This window comes from Solea solea, chromosome 8 (assembly GCF_958295425.1).
Source record: "Solea solea chromosome 8, fSolSol10.1, whole genome shotgun sequence".
Classification (NCBI taxonomy): domain Eukaryota; kingdom Metazoa; phylum Chordata; class Actinopteri; order Pleuronectiformes; family Soleidae; genus Solea; species Solea solea.
Window position 1 is genome coordinate 2066683 of NC_081141.1, and position 18625 is coordinate 2085307.

The following is an 18625-nucleotide window of genomic DNA, read 5'->3' on the forward strand; positions in this document are numbered from 1 at the left end:
ATGTCTTGCTCACACGGGGAGAACACGCTAACTCCAGGCAGAAAGACCCTTGTTCCAACCGGGGCTTGAAAGCAAAGAGCGCTAACCACTGCACAAACCATTTTATATATTTACTGAAGTTATATTTTAATACAAAAACACACTAAACCAGGGGTCTCTGACAAGTAGCTTGTTAGCTCCCAGTCCTCCATGTAGCTCGCCAAAGGTTTGAATAATGAAACTCATCAAGTTAACAATAATTAAAGGAATACTTCACTGATTTGCATTTAGCTTTGTATTACTAGAATAGGGGTAGTATTTTTGAACAATTGTGGTTCCCACCCTCAGTTTCCTTCTTTTCTTTGGTCCTGTTAGCGTAACTGTTAGCAAAGATGGCGGACACTGTTTACATTCTAGGAATAAGGTCCCGCCCCCCTATGAGCGGGTCTAAAGAGTGCGGAATTAGCGTTGCAGTTTCAAGACTCGGACCAAGTGTCACTGGTGGCCACGTAACAAAGAAAAGAACGAAGATATTTCTCAACTCAGGAGAAACTGAGGTTGGGAACAACATACAGACAGCTGTGCATACGGATACTGCTGTGAAGTGACACAGAGACATGTGGGCAAATAATAACTAGATTAAAGGTCAATAAGACCAAATGTTGGTGTATTTGTGATTGCGTTGTTCAGTTATGACAGCATTTATATTTAAATTCAATAGTGTGTGAGATAAAGTAGAAAGAAATGCGTACAGAAATACAAAATGCACATGAAGCTGAATTAGATACTATTAGTGTTGTGTTTATTGCAAAATGTGAGTTGAGGACATCAATATTATTTTCGCTTTTTCAGTTTGTCTGGGTTGAAATAAATAAATACAATAACTGATGAGAATAAATGTTATGGCCATTTTCATTTTGTCAAAGTCGCTCTCCGAAGAATAAAAGCCTGGAGACCCCTGCACCAAACCAACCATTTTAAAAGGTGTATTAAAAACAAATGTTTGGCTGTGAATGGTTCAGGGACGTCCACTGCAGCTGGGACGATCAGGTCAGGACCAGTCCACTCACACACATGTGGACACAGACACACAAGGACAATGAAGGTATCGGCCCTGGGGTTGTAACACGTGTGTGCGGAAACAAAGGAAAGGAAATAACATAAAAAGCAACTGCAGAAAATATTCAGTAGATTTGTTTCTGTATTTTAGGACAGATTTGTATCCTCGTGTCCCTCTGTGTCTCTGTATTACTGTAAATAAGGCTGTAGAAGGACAGAGGGCCTCGTGGATAAGGGACGTGAGGTCACAGGTGAAGGAGACTTCCGTCTTTGTCGTTCATTAATCTGATTCTGTTTTCTCTGAGTCGTCCCTCGTCCTCTTGACTGGTTTCTATTTCTGTGTCCGTGTCCACCGTCGTCCCTGAGAGTCTCACTGAGACAATATTGTTTTTAGATCGTTTGGATTGGTCTTAGGTGAAGTGAGTAAGGTTTTCCAAACACTGAAGCAATTTTGATCAAAACATGTTGTTGTTGTTGTTTGAAGCTGGGAGTTTTTATAATGCCCTCATTTTAATAAACATGCGGTTGCACAATAAGAAATATATTAAAAACTATAGACAGGGATGTTTGTAGGAATTAAAATAAACTATTCACAAGTGCAGGTGTCCAGAGGGAAGAAAAGGAAATAAAAATAAGGGATCACAAAGTCTTTCTATTCCAACAAAACACTTTCTATTAAGGAACACATATTCACCATTAAATAGGTGCTTACTTACATGCATATAAGTAGCATACTAGTCCTTTATTAGTCATTATTAGGCATGTACAGTATTAACACCTTATTCTACCTTATTCTACCTCTAAGGGGTGTGTGATATTGATGAAAATCAATATCCCGATATTTTTGGGATGTTGTTGTGTTCTCAATGCGCATGCGCCGCAGTCTGTCTTGATCATGTGGCCTCTCAAAAACGCGTGTTTTGATAATATTTTCGACATACTCCATATAAAACAACAATTACTACCTCTATTATGACATGAATTCCGATTTTTCCTGAATACGGTTTTAATAATTACTAATAAAAGGCTAGTATGCTACTTATATGCATGTTAGTAAGCACCTAATTAATGGTGAATATGTTGTCCTTAATATAAAGTGTTAACAAGACTTCATATCTTGCTTCATTGTTATATTAATTATACAGAGGTAATGTATAGATGTGTCACTGTTGCTAGGCAAGTTTGAGGATGCTGTATGTTAATATGACTTATAATAAAAGGAGTGCCACTTTGTTTTAGGCTCCGTCAGAACTGTCCTCATCAGCATTTATCTCCAGGTTATGGCCAGTGACCATGTGATGACAGACACAGATATCTCTGCTGCAGTGGAACCATGAAGGGATGATGAGTCACGCAGAGTCTGTTCCACTGACCTCTCTTTAGAACACACTACTCATCACTGACGAGACGGAAGTGTGTGTGTGTGTGTGTGACCTGTGCACGGGACGTTATCTGACGTTCTGCGATGTGCTGCTCGTGACCACAGCAGCAGCGGCCTTGGCGACATGGTCAGTGAGGGGGTGCAAGTGTTTATCTACGTGGTGATAGCGCGGCGGCCTTGAGAGCACTTCCCTTATATATACAGTCTCTCCCAAGCCTCGACAGACACACATCCAGTCGCTCTCTTCTTGAGCACTTTCATTCGTCCACTTTTACAGCTCTGACCCACTTTCACACAGTTGTGTGCTGTTTGACATCAGTTTTCCAGTTGTCGTAAAGCTACTAAAGACGAGAAAATGCTGCCTGCAACCTTCAAACTGTGTGCTGGCATCTCCTACCGGCACATGAGAAACATGACAGGTGAGTGAAATAATCTCGGTTTAGCACATTTTTCTCTCCGTGTTGTTTTGTTTTTGTGATTGAATATTATAGTAAGTGTAATTCCAGCGTTCACTTCTTCCAGGTTTGAGGAGGAATGCCATTGTGGCCCTTCACCATGAGCTGAACAGACTGGCAGGTCCAAGTCCCACTAACTGGATCAGCCAGGTCCGCAGACGGAGCTCCCTCCTCAGTGAGTTTTGGGAATGAATGAATGAATGCAAGTATTGAATACGGACATGATTTACTGACTTTGCTCTGTTGTAAGGTTCTCGAATTAAAGAGGAGAATCAGTACAGCGAGGAGGAGATGTCTTATGTGAAGCAAGGTGAGGATGCTCTTCAGAAGGCCATCAGCATCCTCAGTGAGCAGGACGGATGGACCACTGAAACTGTAGCGGTGAGTTCTGACACACAGCAACTCTTCACTCACATGTGTTTCCTTTGTGCATCGTCTTTGCTTCATATTTGGAAAAGCGTGAGCGTTGATGATGTCTCGTGTCGCGTTTGCTTCTCTACACAGGCAAACGGAGACAAAGTTCTGAGTAAGGTGTTGCCTGACATCGGGAAGGTGTTCAAGCTGGAAGTGATGCTGGAACAACATCCTGACAATCTTTACAAAGAGCTGGTGGGAAACATGGAGCAAATGGGGGAGTGGAACCCTAATGTCAAACAGGTCAAGGTAAGTGAGCTGGAACATTCACATGGATTCTCGTTTTAAAAAGAAAAAGTGAGATGATGATATTATTTTAAAATGGGATCAAAAAGATTCTTCAGAAGATCAGCCAGGACACCATGGTCACCCATGAGGTGTCTGCGGAGACACCTGGAAACGTGGTGGGACCAAGAGACTTCGTCAGCGTCCGCTGTGCCAAACGCCGCGGCTCCACCTGCTTCCTGGCCGGAATGTCCACCAAACATCCCAACATGCCCGAGCAGAGGGGAGTGGTCAGGTAAGTCAGAGCTGATTATGGGATGGATGGATGCAGATGGATGAATGAATAGATGGATACAGGTGGATGGATAATAGATGGATAGTGAGGGATGGATGGATACGGATGAATGGATACTGATGGGTAAATGGATGGATGATGGATACAGATGAATTGGTGTATGGATGGATATGGATTGATGATACAGATGGGTGGATGGCTACAGATGAATGGATGGGTGAATGGATGGATACAGATGGATGATGGATAGAGATGAATGGATGGGTGAATGGATGGATACAGATGGATGATGGATAGAGATGAATGGATGGGTTGATGGATACAGATGGATGGATGTGTGGATGGACACAGATGGATAGATGGATGGGTGGATGGATGATGGATACAGATGGACGGATGACAGGTGGATTGATGGATGGATGGGTGGATGGATGATAGATGGATGGATGCTGTCTACACTGCTGTTATACATTATTCATTTATCTTTCAGGGCAGAAAATGGGCCGACCTGTATCGTTATGAAGCCGTGCGCTGAAGATCCAAATAAGACCAAGTTCACCTGGCTACTGAGTCTAGATCTAAAGGTCTGAATGAACCACAGTGCAGTAAAGTTATAAGTGAAACCAGAGTGTACGTGAATGTTAACAGTGGCTCTGTGTGTGTGTGTGTGTGTGTGTGTGTGTGTGTGTTGTACGTTACAGGGTTGGATCCCAAAGACGATCGTAAACAAAGTGCTCTCTCAGACACAGGTGGACTTTGCCAACCACCTCAGGCAGAGGATGGCTAATAATGTTTCTATGGAGATGGCTCCTGCCTGCTGACACAAGAAGCCTCTTGAGCTTTGGCACCGTGAGCTCAACAGAGGCAGAGGAGAAACACCTGCTCATTAAAAAAGAAAATCACCAAATCTGCTCATAAGTGCTGAAAAAGAGAGTATTTATGGAGATGATATGAAGATGATGCTTCTTCTGAAACATTCTTAGCACAAAAGCTTGTTTCACTGTTTTCTTAACGCTAAAAACCTGCTGTGAGATTTTGCATCACTGACACCAACCGACAGATATTTGTCCCTCTGTAACTTTGATTCCAGTGTTTTATTTATTGTTGTTGAACAAATCATCAGTGAATCCACAATTCCATTGTAACTGATATTTATATTTGTTTGTGTGGACTTTGCTGTCGAGGACGATAGAAGAGATTATGGAGAATGATTTATCTGTAATATCATGACGCATGAGAACTTAAATAAAAACATGTAAAAGTCTTCAGTGAGTTTCTCTAACTACAAAGTTACGGTCCACAAAAATAACGTCCAGTGCAACACACACACGGACACAGAGTAAAACATCATGGCTCGTATCAAATAAAATGACTTGCAGTTGGGGGGGGGGTGATGGGTTTTCTGACAGTTTGCCAGAGCGAGCAGGTGTTTGGCCTCTGACGTGTGTGAGGAGCTCAGCGGGCTGATGTGAGCCAGCAGCACATTCTCTGAGATCAAGTCACAGCACATCTCAATCCCAAAACAGGAACTCTCTCTTCCATTTGTGCCAGTTGTGTAACATTTTTACTTTTTTTGGTGTCGATTCCAAAATGTTTTCTCACAGCCACTTTGTACAAATGTGATATAGTGACGAGACGACAGGTGTCGGGATTTAACACTCACGCACAGCGCCTCACAATTCTGGAAATAAGTCACATTTCTGAGTCGGGCTGTCACCTGTCAGCTGGTCAATGTTTCCCAGATTTTATGAAACATCGCAGACTTGTTTGATTGAGTCTGACTTGAGTGAGCATGAGCTGTTCTGCTGGTGTGTGTCAATGCAAAACACACATTTCTGTCTTTTAATAAATGTTCCAGCGGATAATAATTGACATCTGCTCCAAATCCCTAAAAATCTGAACATCAGCAGATGTGAGCTGCAGCCACTCAGAGCTGTTTATAGTTCCTCTGTGTGTGTGTGTGTGTGTGTGATAGGAAAGGGGAAATGATCCAGAGATAACTGATCAGTTATCACTGGATCAAAAAAAAACAAGGAGACAAAACAAGCTGAATTCCTGGTGTTGATGACAGCCATTCTTTTTTATACATCCTTCATCTACTTTACATGAAACATCAAACAGGAGTGAGCCAACACAGTTTCTTTATGTCTAACTCTCTGCCTACACTGACATGTGTTTCATCTCTCCTATAAGCCCAGCATCCAGGATAAACCACATCAATAGTCGGCCCTCAGGCAGTCAATGACCTTGTCAGGGCTGTGTGTGTGTGTGTGTGTGTGTGTGTGTCAGCATCGACTGAAGCCCTGCCAATAACTTTTACAGCCAATTCACTGTGTTTAATCTGTGTCACCGTCCGTCAGTGACATGCATCGCTGTGATTGGCTGTTCAGTTCGGATTTTTGAACATATTTAACGAGGCTCCGGTTCAGAGGCAAGAAAAGAGAGTTGGGATCACATAACTAACAGGTTTTAAACCACAGACATTCATGCATATGTTATGTTCACACGTTTGAACAATAAAACCTCCGTACATCAGTATGTCACATCGGTTTGGCACTATTTTCTGGCCTGTGTCACTGCATATCACTACGTATCACTACACTGCCCTATGAACCAGAGAACACAGACGAGGAACTTTACCAGAGCGATGTGATGGAAATGGCACAACACATAAACCGTCGTTTACGTTTTATTGTTCAAACATGTTAACAGAACATATTATGCATGCATGTTTGTGATTTAAACATTATGAATCATTATAAACAGTTATGTGACCCAAACTCCCAGAACTGCTTTTCTTATCTGAGGGGCAGCTAGAGAAGGAGGTCTAAATCTCCCTGCTGTTGGAGACTACTGCAAGCCGTTTTAACATTAAATCCAGCCACTCTATCTGTAATTATATTTTAGATATCCAAAATAGCATTTCTCATTTTGACTATGAGAAGACTAGTAACAAATGCATTGAAGATATCTGAAATGGGAGTTTTTCCTAGTAAGAATTCAATTGCAGATATCCACGATGTTCATTCTAGATATCCAGAATATAATTGTGTGTATCTGAAAGTGAAAGCCCAATACACATGAATGGCAAAAGTGACATTGTGAATATGTGAAACGACATGTGTGGATAGGAAGAATGTGATTGTGGATATCTTATATGTTCATTTTGACTCAGAAGAACTGAATTACACATATTTATATAATACATATCCAGTCTAGCTATTAAATGTCAAACGGCTTGCCACAGGAGACACAGAGAGGGAACAAGAGCAATGACGTAATTAAACTAGAGTGAGACCGGAAACTGCAATTCCCATGATGCATTGCAAATGCCGTGGCCACTGGACGGGGGAAGGGAAGCTGAGATTGGAGGGAGAAACAATCAGAAACTGAGGTACTTTTTATAAACGCTTGAGTGTTATAACAGGTGGCTGCATGTTGTGTGTGTTGTTGATTCTATTTAATATGCCCGTTTGACAAAAGCAGCTTTTATCGCCTGTGTTGTGTGTGTGGGGACAGACTCAGTCCCCGTTACACTTCACTAGAGCTGCGGCTAGCCCGTTAGTTAGCCTGACAGCTGGTTTTTCTCGTGCTAATCATCTCTTAACTTCTTCACCGCACTCAGTATTCCTGTTTAAACCGTCTCGCTGGATGCGGCACGTGTGGTGTGGTGGTCTCCCGGCACAGACGGGCGCTCTGTTCCCGCTTCGAGACCAAGCGGAGCTGCGTCTTTGTGCCAGCGGGGTTGCTATCTGACACACGGCTAGCATGTTGGCAGCTCCAGATAATGTTAGCGGAGTGCTGTAGCTGTCAAAGCGTCGGTGTCACAGTGGACAAGTGTCCTCTGCTACTGTGGACAAGTGTCCTCTGCTACTGTGGACAAGTGTCCTCTGCTACTGTGGACAAGTGTCCTGGCAAAGTTGTGTTTCTTTCATTCATGCACTGCTGGGGAGTTTAAGTCAGTCAATGCATCAGACTCCATTTGTCCATCATATATCCATTAAATATGTGCAGTTATTCATGGACCAGCTGTCAAATAAAAATCATAACCACGATAGATTTGAAATTGCATAAGTTTGTATTCAAGTGCAGTACATGCAGTAAATGTATTTATCAGTATTTGCATCACTTGATGTAGGTTACTACTACTACGACGTAGTTAGTTAGTTAGGTAGATAGAAGAATGTTGCATTACTGCTTTCTTCCTCTTTCTGCCTTTCATGATGATGATGATAGTCTGTCAAGCTTCCTCTGCTGATCACAACCAGATGCTTTAGAATAATTAGGTATATGACAGTACATTAGAGTGCAAGTGTAACCAAAGTCTTTCTGTCTGTTCCCCCTGTTCTTCCCTCACAAATCTGATTCTTGTCCTTTTAGCCTTTTTACTTTTTATCCTGCTCACTTTGCCAAGAAGAACAAACACACACACCAGAGAGGTAAGGAGAAAGTCAAGAGTGATTAAACCCACAAGAAGGCAGTAATGCAACATTATCAATACCAAATGCCGAAATACACAGAAAGATAATTCTTTTATAATAATACTAATTAAATTTTGGAATAGAATGTATTTATTATATTATAAAATACAGTTGACTGCCTTCTGCTTAAATTAGCTGGTTCCAGGCTCCTGATGAAGTTAGTTTATTTTAAATGTTGTGGTTACATATTCATCAACTTTGACGTCAATCCACCTGTATTTATTTCCCCCTTTGAAATGATCTATTCATAATTTATGCACCATTGTTTCTCACTGACCACAGTTAGTCATTTTGTTTTGTTCTAATTTTCAGATCTTGTGTACATACGACAGTCCCTTCTCAGGATACTGGCAAAACAAGTCTTATATCTATGACCCACATCTCACTGGACACCTGCAACTCCTGCTCTGGAAGTCCACGACTGCTGCTTCACATGAGCCTAAAGACATAACCCAGCAGAGACCTAAAGCTGCACCTGTATCTGGATTTGTTTATTGAGCACCAAAATAATGACGTGTCTCAGACGGGGAGAGCCCAGCCCTGAAAAGCAGTGTCATCAGCCAGCGTCTGTGCACCTCTGATGGGGCTGAGGAGTGAACCCACCGGCAGAGGAAAGAGACCAGTTTCCACCTAACTTGCGTATTGATGGATATCCATTTCCTCCCATCAGCTCACATCTGCACATCCCTCTCTGTGTACACGCTCAAGGTTAGACTTTGGAGTACCTAATCAAACCAGACTCCACACAATCATCGCCATAGCAAAGAGCTGCAGAACATGGATTTCTATTGCCAGTGATGATGGTTTTGTGAAATCATACTGATGAGTGACACCGAGTATACGAGAAGAACATCCGAAAGGCTTAGATACTTGCAGTCACTACAAATGTGCACTACAGAAACAATGGTGGTCGTCCTCGCGTTAGCTCCTCAGCCCATTTTTGTCCATGACTTCAGAAGCCTGTAGAGTCCAGGATCAGGAACACATGCCCCAGCCAACACACATGTATGCAATGGAAGAAGACATTGATGTCACATCACATCCTGAGGTAACTCTTCCTTAATTACCTTTGCTCCTAGTTTTTCTTTAATGTTAATCCCTTTAGAACAGAATGGCAACACCTACTCAACAAATTATCGATAGTCACCAAAGTTCCCCCACTGCTCTGTGCTTTTGATTATGTGGTACAAGATAAAGTAGTTTTATTTAATTTTAATTTTATTTATTTAAGCTGTATTGAACTTTAGGCCTAAATTCTCCCCACACTTGAGCTGTAATCCCATTTTGGTTTGTTTGGCATGTATCCATGGCTGCAGCTAACAAGAGGCATACCGTATCTATAGCTTTGTTTTCTAGACATTCGGATGAGTAAAGCCAACATAGTGTCTTAGGTGTTGTAGGAAGGAGATTTGGTGACAGTAGAGCCACAGCACACGATTCAAATCCTTTTGTGTTCCTCGAACGAGTGCATTATCATCCTGGAAGAGGCTGCTCCTTTCAAGATAGAAACTTTTATTTAATTAATGCTGATGACTTAGAACAACCTCAGTGATGCTTTCCACTCCTCTTAAGAGACAAGTGGACCCAAACCATGTCAGCAAAATGGCCCCCACCGCATAATCCCCTCAGTGTTGTATGGGGGAAGGATGACTCATCTGACCATATCACATTTTCCAAATCTTTCGACCTTAGAGACGTTGGTTTTCGAACCATTGAGTTCCAATATGGAGCCTCTCTGTGTAACCGTCACCTGACACTGACGTTGTAACGTTACACTAACGCACCAGCGTCACTTTCGTCAAATGTGTGCTGTCGACTACAATTGATAAACCTATTTACTGGTGGTGATTTATTTTATTTTTATTTTTTGCACAGATCTATAGGCTGTCGTCACTATAGTCGCTGTCCTTACTCTTCTCAGTTATTTGTTATACCTGCGTTAAAGTTTGATCAGATAATTGTATCATGCTGTGCATCACTGTGGCGCCATCTGTACATAACAAGAAAGCTTTAATGGAAGTATACCTATTATTACCAGATTCTTACTGGGTAAATGTATTATTATTTACACTTTTGTGGCCCCTTTTTCTTCATGTAAGATGAAGTGTATTAAGAAACGTGATCATGTGCAGTGTTAACGTTGTTGTGTGCATGTCTGATACATGTGTTCTGTGTGGCTGCCCTTCTGTCAGGGTCTAAACGGTCTGTCCAGTGAATGTAAACCATCAGAGGAGATCACCAATGGACACTCCAATCATAAGCCCGTGAGTGTCTATTCAAGCTGCCGTCGCAATTTGTTTATTTCCGCCAAGTCCTTTATTCATAACCCTCATTACTTAACAGGTCATGAATGGTATAATTATTGGCCATAATGTCAAAGACCACACCAACGGCAGCGCGCCACTCACATCTCTGCCGGTAACTTAATTTCATTCTGCGTATCTCACTCAAGCCAACGTGGCTCTTCTTTCATGCCACTCATTGTAAGATTCTTGTTCAGATTTCAGCACTGAAGCAGAACGGTCTTCTGCAGACCCTGACGGCAGGGGGGGACCAACCTAAACCTTCAGGTAACACACACACACACACACACACACATATAAAGTCTCACACTGCCTCTCTTTTGTTGAACACCCTCTTCCCACAGGAATATGTGAGTGTATCCTAGAAACCAGGCAGCCTTTGCAGGTAAACGCTCCCTCAGGAGGAAAGGTTGTCTACTCGGAGAAAGCAGAGTCTCCGTAGCGTCCTCTACTTTCCGTGTCTTTAGAGAGTTGTGCTCATAGTTTCGTTTATACTAAAGTGTGCATCTGCATCATGGGTTTTTCCACACACGTGTACTGTTCCAGTGGTTTGTGCTACCTGGAGCATGCACGGTCACAGATGTGTGAGCTGCACGTGGATGATGACATTTAAAATGTAAAAAAGTATGAATTGGCCACAGGCAGTGACATCTGTGTGTGTGTAGAAAGTTTGTGGAACTCGTGTGTGAAGCAGTTTGTTTTCTTACCTCATCTACGTGAATCTCTTCATAGAGGAAAACGTGGAGTTAGAAAAGGCCAGGCAGGAGTGGGAGGCCCTGGAAAACGTTCAACCAGGTCAGACACATCTCACCGTTTCACCTGTTTTGTATAAAAATAAAGATGACTTATTCTTTTTGTTTGAAAGTCGCTGATCTAAGTGAATAACCTCATGTAATATCCCTTTAGCTTTCACTGAGGACTCAAGCCCAAGCCCACTTATCTCCTTCAATGAAGCCCTGCAGTACTTCCAGACCACAGACCTCGGGGATTTGCTAGTAAGAAATGCTACATAACCAAAAACTCAAATGAAAATGTCTCACAATGCCGGTGAATGTGGTGCTCTACATATTTACATGGTCAATTCAGCATTATGGATATTCTACAATACTTAGTGGAACAACATGATCATGTAAACGATTCCCTGAGATGGGAAAGAACAGCTGGAAGCATTTTATTGTGACACACAGATGGAGGATGTGGAGTTTGCGTAACAAATTAAAACCAAAAGGAAATTTGATTCAAAGACCTGGGGCCCACGTCAGTGAGAAGAATACAACTGGAGAAAATGTTCCCACCACATAATCAATGAACTGTAAATACAAAAATCAAGTGCATTAATTAAGAACTCTAAAAGGAGCGTTATGTTTTCCAAATGCAGAAGAACATCCAGCCAACCATTCGCAGGACTGGTCTGGCTGCTATCGCACACTTCCTCTTTGGACCTCCACGGCTTCATCGGGAACTCTTGGAGGAGCGGGATCTGGTCTTTGCCATTGCACAGTGTGAGTGTGCGTTTACAGCCCATAATCATGCCGCCGGTCTTTGTTAAATCGGTCATCACTTTTAAATGTCTGTGTCTTTCAATAGGCCCCGTGGACAACAGCCAAACCGTCCACATGCGCGTCCTCCAAACCATTTACAAGAAGCTCGTCGGCAGCAGACTGGACTGTCCTCGCTACGGCGTGCACTGGGAAAACATCGGCTTTCAGGGTGAGACATGGTGGTGATGTCATCCTGTCTTAAGATTTGTGTTTGTGTCATAATGACTGCAAAAAAACAAACATGTTTTTACTTAGAATTACTGACCAAACGGGGAGATTCTATGCTGTGTCATCTGTGTGTTACTGTAGGTACGGACCCAGCAACTGACCTACGCGGCACTGGCTTCCTGGGACTGATGCATACTCTGTACTTTGTGATGGATCCAGAGACTTTGCCACTGGCTAGAGACATCTACAAGTTATCCCAACACCCTACACAGGTATTATAGACCACAGTCTGCTCCTGTTGTTCTTTTTGCTCTAATATTTAATTGATTAAGTAGAAAAAGTAGCTTTGAGCGTTGGGGAACTAGATTAGAAACGAGATTATTGACCTCTCCTTGTAAACTTCAATCTTATGTGATCCGTTTCTTTGCTTTAGAACTTTCCATTCAGCGTGATGTCGATAAACATGACCCGCATCGCTCTGCAAGTACTCAGAGAGGAGGCCTTGTCCAAGTGAGTCATCGCTGCTCAGTTATTGTTTTCACACAGCCGATGAACTGTGTGTGTGTGTGTGTGTGGTACGCACACACGATCACTTCTAACCAGCGCTCGCGTGTCTCTGGTCGTGACAGGGAGTGCAATCGTCGTCAGCAAGTGGTCGGCGTCCTGAATGAGTTTTACGTTGCCACGTATCTGCACCTTTACCAGCTGTGGAAGACCCAACACAAGACCATCGCTGACTCTGGTTTTGTACTGAAAGGTGATGAACGGAGATTATATTTTCCTCTTTCTCTAAAACACGACTCAGAAATGCAGATTCCCACATTTTCTCTGTTTTCAAACCCTCAGAAGTGGAGCTGTTTGCCAAAAAGAACCCCAAGCAGATGCTACGCCGACTCGAGGTCTTCCTGAAAGAGAGGCAGGCAGTCGGGATCCCCTGTGGGACGTCATCAGACCCTCAGGCCCAACAGCCGTCTCCCGGCCTGGGGGAGCGAGCGGCCAGAGCCGTGGTGGGACAAGGAAGCAAGGGGAAGGAGATGCACTTCACGGGAGTGTGTGATCTACCACCAGACATGGAGGGAGAGGCCAGACTCATCTAAGCTAGACTCTGCGTGAGTGTGCGTGTGAGCAATCCTGCTTGTGGGTGTGTCTGTTAGCGTATTCCGAGTGACTAACTCAGAGAGTTAGAAGAACCCCCGCCAGACCCTGGTCTAGGACCTGCTATCTGAACCTTTTCAAACACTTCCACTCTCTCCCTTGCTGCTGGGGTGTTGCACTTTGATCACATTATGCTTTCAGAGTTATATTTCCTTTTTGTGTGTGTGTGTGTGTGTGCGTGTGTGTGCGTGCGTGCGCCTGTTTTGTTACTTCATTCGTTGTTGTTTTTTTAACAGAAAACAAAGAACGGCGGACTGTAGAGTGTAAAGATAACGTGTCACAAAAATCAAGAAAGTGAATTTGCACTTTTCTGCGGTTTTCAGCCAAATATGAATTGTTACTCGTCGCCTGCCTAGAAATCCAAAACATGCACACCTGTGTTCCCACGGTCTCTGTCAGGTGATGTTAGCATCGCAACGAGCAGCCATTATCAAAGGCTAATGCAGCTGACGGGCAGCATTATACGGTTTAAGTGACGTCAAAAGAAAATTCAAATCCCTTTTATGGAGTTTTCTCTGAGCAGATAGAAAATCCAGAGGTTACACGAGCTTTTGTGCGGGGAACAGACGTCGTTCTCAGAATTCTCACACGCTAGTCTTTGAATGCAGCGTGCTTCGAAGGTCTACTCCCCTTTGTGTGATTGAATTGAACGTTATTGTGACAGATGTCGGACAGTCAGTCCACGTGTGTGGTGGTAAAGCCAGTGATGGTGTGATTGACTTAGTCCAGAGGTCCCGCCTAATATGGGGGGGAATATATTTTAAATAATTTAAAAAAGAACTAATCTAGTCCTTTGTGAAGGGACGTCCTTCATAACCTGACCGTTATGAGTAAAAAGCACTTCAGAGTTTGTTATTAAACTGAGGCTCCGTGACCGTGTGAGGGATTTTCAACACTGTTATTATTCGATCTTAAAGTCTTTTCATGGTGAAAGCCAACGAGACGTCCGTGTGTCTGTGCTTGGTCCCGGCTTCATTCAAAGGTCTGGTATGAGCTTTCTCTACATTCCGTTACAAAGCATGTGATTGTAATTTTTTGGACCAGTTTAGAAATGTATTCTATTGTGTGTATGGGTCTGTGTGTGTGTGTGTGTGTGTGTGTGTGTGTGGTACCAAATGGATCAGCTGATATTGATGAAGGATGCCTCCCCGTGGAGATGTATGGTACAGTATGCAATCCCAGCTCTCACTCAATGATAATCAAAAACGATATGTGCTGTGTAACGATAGAAATCGTTCTTTACTTCAGGGTTTGTGTGCGTGCGTGTGTGTGTGTGCGTGTGTGTGTGTGTTGTATGACAGGAACAGACTACAGATGGGGCGCTTTCCGTAGCACAAAAGAAGTCCGCTTTACTAAGTACTTGATCCTCGGAGCTGCAGATTTGTAATTGTACAATTACCGAATGCTCGTCGTAAATCAAGGAGCATATCCTGCAGCCTGGAATGGGTCCAGCTCCTCGGCAGAGCATGCGGCTGCGCTGTGCTGACGCGAAACCGTCCCCCGTTGTCGTAGTCTCAGTCTGTAGCATGTTCAGGTAGCACTAGTACTGTAGCATCTTATATCCTCCTCCTCCTTTGTAAAGCTTGTTGATGTCATGTCTCAGTTACACTCTGTAGTGTCAGTGAGTGAGCAAACTGTTACTACTATAGCACATCCATTCCATGTTTCCATTACGCTTCCTCCGGTAGACGCACGTGTAGGCGGCGCAGTGTATGTCCTGCAGAGACGCGGGAGCGGCTTGACCTTGTCTTCTAAGAAGGTGACGATAAAAAAATAAATGTCGCCTACGTCCCAGTGGAATCGTGTGGTCGGTGCTCGTTCTCTTTTCCGTGTGATGCGGTAAACACAGTCGTCCCGCCCCCGTCAATGGATATAAACACACACACACACACACACACATGGAAAACAATCGCGGGCGTGTAAATCTTCAATGTCGACGTCCACTCAGATCATCGTTCTCCATCGCTGTTTGCCACCGTGTAACTTAAAAAAAAAGCTGGAGCTGATGTACTTTTGCCAATTGTTTGCGAGTGTTTTGATTGATCAGGAACTTTTTGCACTGTTGTAGACCTTTGATAGGAACGTGTGACGTATGCAAGCATAAGCGGGCCTTCAGCGGGTCTTCATCATTCAATAGCCATAACTACGTTTGTCCTCGCAGCCACCTCATGACACGGGCTCTGCGCGGAGCGAGATTCCCCCCTCATCGCTCTCAGATGTTGCACCACAGATATGATCTGGCATTTCGTTTTATTCCATTTTAAACTGAGGAGCAGTACAGTGTGTATGTAAATCAGGAAGTTTGTATATAGAGAATTAATGATTGTAACTGTATGATTGTCTGTAGGGCATTATACTGAAACACATTGCTTACCTCAAGACTTGAGACAAATCTCTCCTTCTCTCCCGATGTTTGTTTGGTTTTTACGTTTCCTTGTGTGCCCCCCCCCCCCCCGACATTCTCTCTGTCCTATAATAACACCTGAAGCACTACATGATTACAAACTAACACAAACGCTGGTCAATGTTCTGTGTATTCTATTTAAAGACACATTTGTAGACACTATATAGGCCCACACATGTTCTGATGCACATTTGCAGATTTAAACAGAAAAAAAAGAAAAAAAAAATCCTTTTTAAAAGAATCTATAATTGGCTGATGTTTACCATGTTGAAATAAGCTGGTTTTCTTGTGGCTTCAGTGATAGTAAAGTATATCTTTGCTGTTTTTTAAGTGTTTGATGTCAGGAGAACACTTCTTTCTAGCTACAGTCACAGACATACTTCAATATCTGATTGTAAAGACATAGGCTTGATGAGCAGTCATAATACTGTGTATGCTTTGACCTTGGTATATATTAAGTATCCAAACAAGGCCTGGTTTATCCTCTCATATTAAGAAAAGTTATATTTTCAGCGGTTGTAATTGATCTTATTCTTACGCATCGATCACCATTTGGAGTCTCCTCAGTTGTGAAAACAGAAGCGAGAGGGAAAAGAGAAGAGAAACCACGGGTTCTTTGCAGGATGTCGTGTGCTCTGAGAGGCGCGCGCTGAACGTCTGCTCCCTGCAGCAGCAGCTCGGCAAATACAATCACTTCTTTCAATATCCTGCGCTTTATATGAAGGTGTTTTACTGTCGCCGTCGTCGTCATGTCCCTCAGAGCATTTTATGACTGTACCTTGATTGTAGAAGCCCTATTTTATACTGAGAGTTATTTCAGAATACAGTATGTGCTGGTGTACATTAAATGTATTGTATGAAGAAAGCTAAATAAATGCTGTTTAAAAGTGAAAATGTTCATATTCCACATCTGTATGTGACCGCTTTACTCCACTTTATCACACACACACACACACACACCTAATAAACTTTATGAGGTGTCCTGTAAAGTGGCACTGGTGTGGTCTTCTGCTGCTGTGGAAAAAAAAGGCCACTCCAAAAATAAGCAAAAGACAATGAATATTAGATATTTTTTGCTTGTAATAAGCAAAAAAAAATTCTATATTTATATTTACCAGTTGTATTAAAGCCTTACAAGATGAGGGTGATCTTGAAATTAGCTGGGAAAACTAAAAGTATTGTCTCGTAATAAGCGTGTGATGCTCAAAAATAGAGCTGCAACTCAAGATTATTTTCATAATGGATTAATCTGTCGATCATTTTCTCAATCAATCGTCCGTAAAATGCCAGAAAACCTTAAAAAATGTTGATCGGCGTTCGTCAAACCTGGAAATGCTGATGTTCTCAAATGTCTTGTTTTGTCCACAAACCAAAATGATTCACTTTTAATGATTTCTTCGTTATTCAGAGCAAAGAAATAAAGAAAATATTCACATTTAAGAAACTTAAACAATCGGAAATGTTGTTTGTACCGACTCAGTCCTAAACGAAGCAGTACTGGTTGCTAATACGGAGGGTTTAGTTTTAGCCGAGTGCGCTCGAACATGTTCCAATTATCTTGCAGGTGTATTTTCCTTCATATATCACACAGCAGGAATAACTTTAACTCCTAATACATGTAAGAAAAACAACAAACCAAATTGCTCACTACATCAAATCACTGTTTGCTTCCCAAATCACCAACACCTGTGTTTAGCTTTCCATAACTTGGCGGACTCAGGTCAACTGAGCCACACAGTAAATACAGCCCCCTAGTGGCACAGAGTAACATTACATGAAAGAATACAAAATGAATATGGCTCATACACTACAGTCCCTAATTGCACCTGCCAGAGCAATTACACCAAATTGAAATGAGACATAAATACCAAAAAAATAGCCACTATTTATATAGGGAAACAATTAGTCTTCAGCTTCATTAAGCGAGCATATTTTGGTTATGGGTCGTTCAATGATGTTTGTCTTGGTCTTTAAACTAACCACACGTACCAGACCTCTCTTATCAGGGAAGGTTTCCAGGACTCTTCCCAAGATCCATTTTTGACGCTCCTGTAAAAAGCAGTAAGTACTCGCGGATCAATCTCTTCCAAAAGAGATCCGATATGTACTGGGTTCGTTTCCTCCTTCTCCTCGCGTAAACATCCCTTGTGTCGAACAGGTTTTCCTTTGAGGAGTAGCAGATGGTTTGGCGTCAGCGCCTCCAGGTCGTTGGGGGTCCTCTGTCAGCCTCGTGATGGGGCGATCGTTGAGCATAGCTTCAGCCTCACAGAGCAGGGTATGGAGCCCTTCGTCATCCAAGGTTTGCTGACGGAGCACAGAGCACAAAATCTTCCTGATCATCCGTATCATGCGCTCCCAAGCAGCACTGTGATGGGACCCAGTTGGAGGGTGAAAGCTTCACTTGATTCCCTTCTTGGACAAGGCTCTTTCAATGCGCTCATGATTCAAAGACCTGAACTGATGATGGACAGCATGCCTCGCTTGGTTGGCCGGCTTCTCCTGGACTTTCAGCTTGAATTTGAAAAGTGTTCACCTCGATACACCATTGCAAACCCAAAGCTCTGTTCAACGGCAGCTTATCCCGGTCCAGATCAAGCTCATGCAGGTTCTTGGACTTGAGGTCCTCTTCTCGACTGTTACTGATCCATTGAGTGAGGGTGACAGCTTTAGTGTCAGACAGATTAAACTCATTGATATTCAACATCTTAGCTTGGTACCATACTTCATGTCTGTTAGCTTCATCAGCAGGCAATACACCCAATAAA

General features: G+C 42.8%; 2 protein-coding genes across 2 annotated transcripts; both read left to right on the forward strand.

The window, feature by feature from the left end:
- Positions 1-2635: 2635 nt before the first annotated feature.
- Positions 2636-5072, forward strand: star (steroidogenic acute regulatory protein). Its single transcript, XM_058635869.1, has 8 exons — positions 2636-2700; positions 2766-2838; positions 2942-3049; positions 3125-3255; positions 3379-3537; positions 3624-3808; positions 4299-4392; positions 4510-5072. The coding sequence occupies exons 2-8, from the start codon at positions 2775-2777 to the stop codon at positions 4627-4629; spliced, it is 861 nt and encodes a 286-aa protein (XP_058491852.1). The 5' UTR covers positions 2636-2700; positions 2766-2774; the 3' UTR covers positions 4630-5072.
- A 2063-nt stretch (positions 5073-7135) lies between these two features.
- On the forward strand, positions 7136-16754 carry elmod3 (ELMO/CED-12 domain containing 3). The gene is made up of 13 exons (XM_058636585.1): positions 7136-7202; positions 8602-9337; positions 10482-10553; positions 10633-10707; positions 10790-10859; positions 11325-11387; positions 11499-11587; positions 11971-12094; positions 12180-12302; positions 12443-12573; positions 12735-12811; positions 12931-13058; positions 13148-16754. The coding sequence occupies exons 2-13, from the start codon at positions 9236-9238 to the stop codon at positions 13396-13398; spliced, it is 1305 nt and encodes a 434-aa protein (XP_058492568.1). The 5' UTR covers positions 7136-7202; positions 8602-9235; the 3' UTR covers positions 13399-16754.
- Positions 16755-18625: the final 1871 nt, after the last annotated feature.

Excerpts from the sequence above, each read along its gene's own strand:
- star (XM_058635869.1), top strand. The coding sequence starts at position 2,775 with ATGCTGCCTGCAACCTTCAAACTGTGTGCTGGCATCTCCTACCGGCAC. Across the intron at positions 3,538-3,623 it reads CTAATGTCAAACAGGTCAAG|ATTCTTCAGAAGATCAGCCA; the intron begins GTAAGTGAGCTG and ends GGGATCAAAAAG. Across the intron at positions 4,393-4,509 it reads TACTGAGTCTAGATCTAAAG|GGTTGGATCCCAAAGACGAT; the intron begins GTCTGAATGAAC and ends TGTACGTTACAG.
- elmod3 (XM_058636585.1), top strand. The coding sequence starts at position 9,236 with ATGACTTCAGAAGCCTGTAGAGTCCAGGATCAGGAACACATGCCCCAG. Across the intron at positions 9,338-10,481 it reads ATGTCACATCACATCCTGAG|GGTCTAAACGGTCTGTCCAG; the intron begins GTAACTCTTCCT and ends CCCTTCTGTCAG. Across the intron at positions 11,388-11,498 it reads CCTGGAAAACGTTCAACCAG|CTTTCACTGAGGACTCAAGC; the intron begins GTCAGACACATC and ends ATATCCCTTTAG.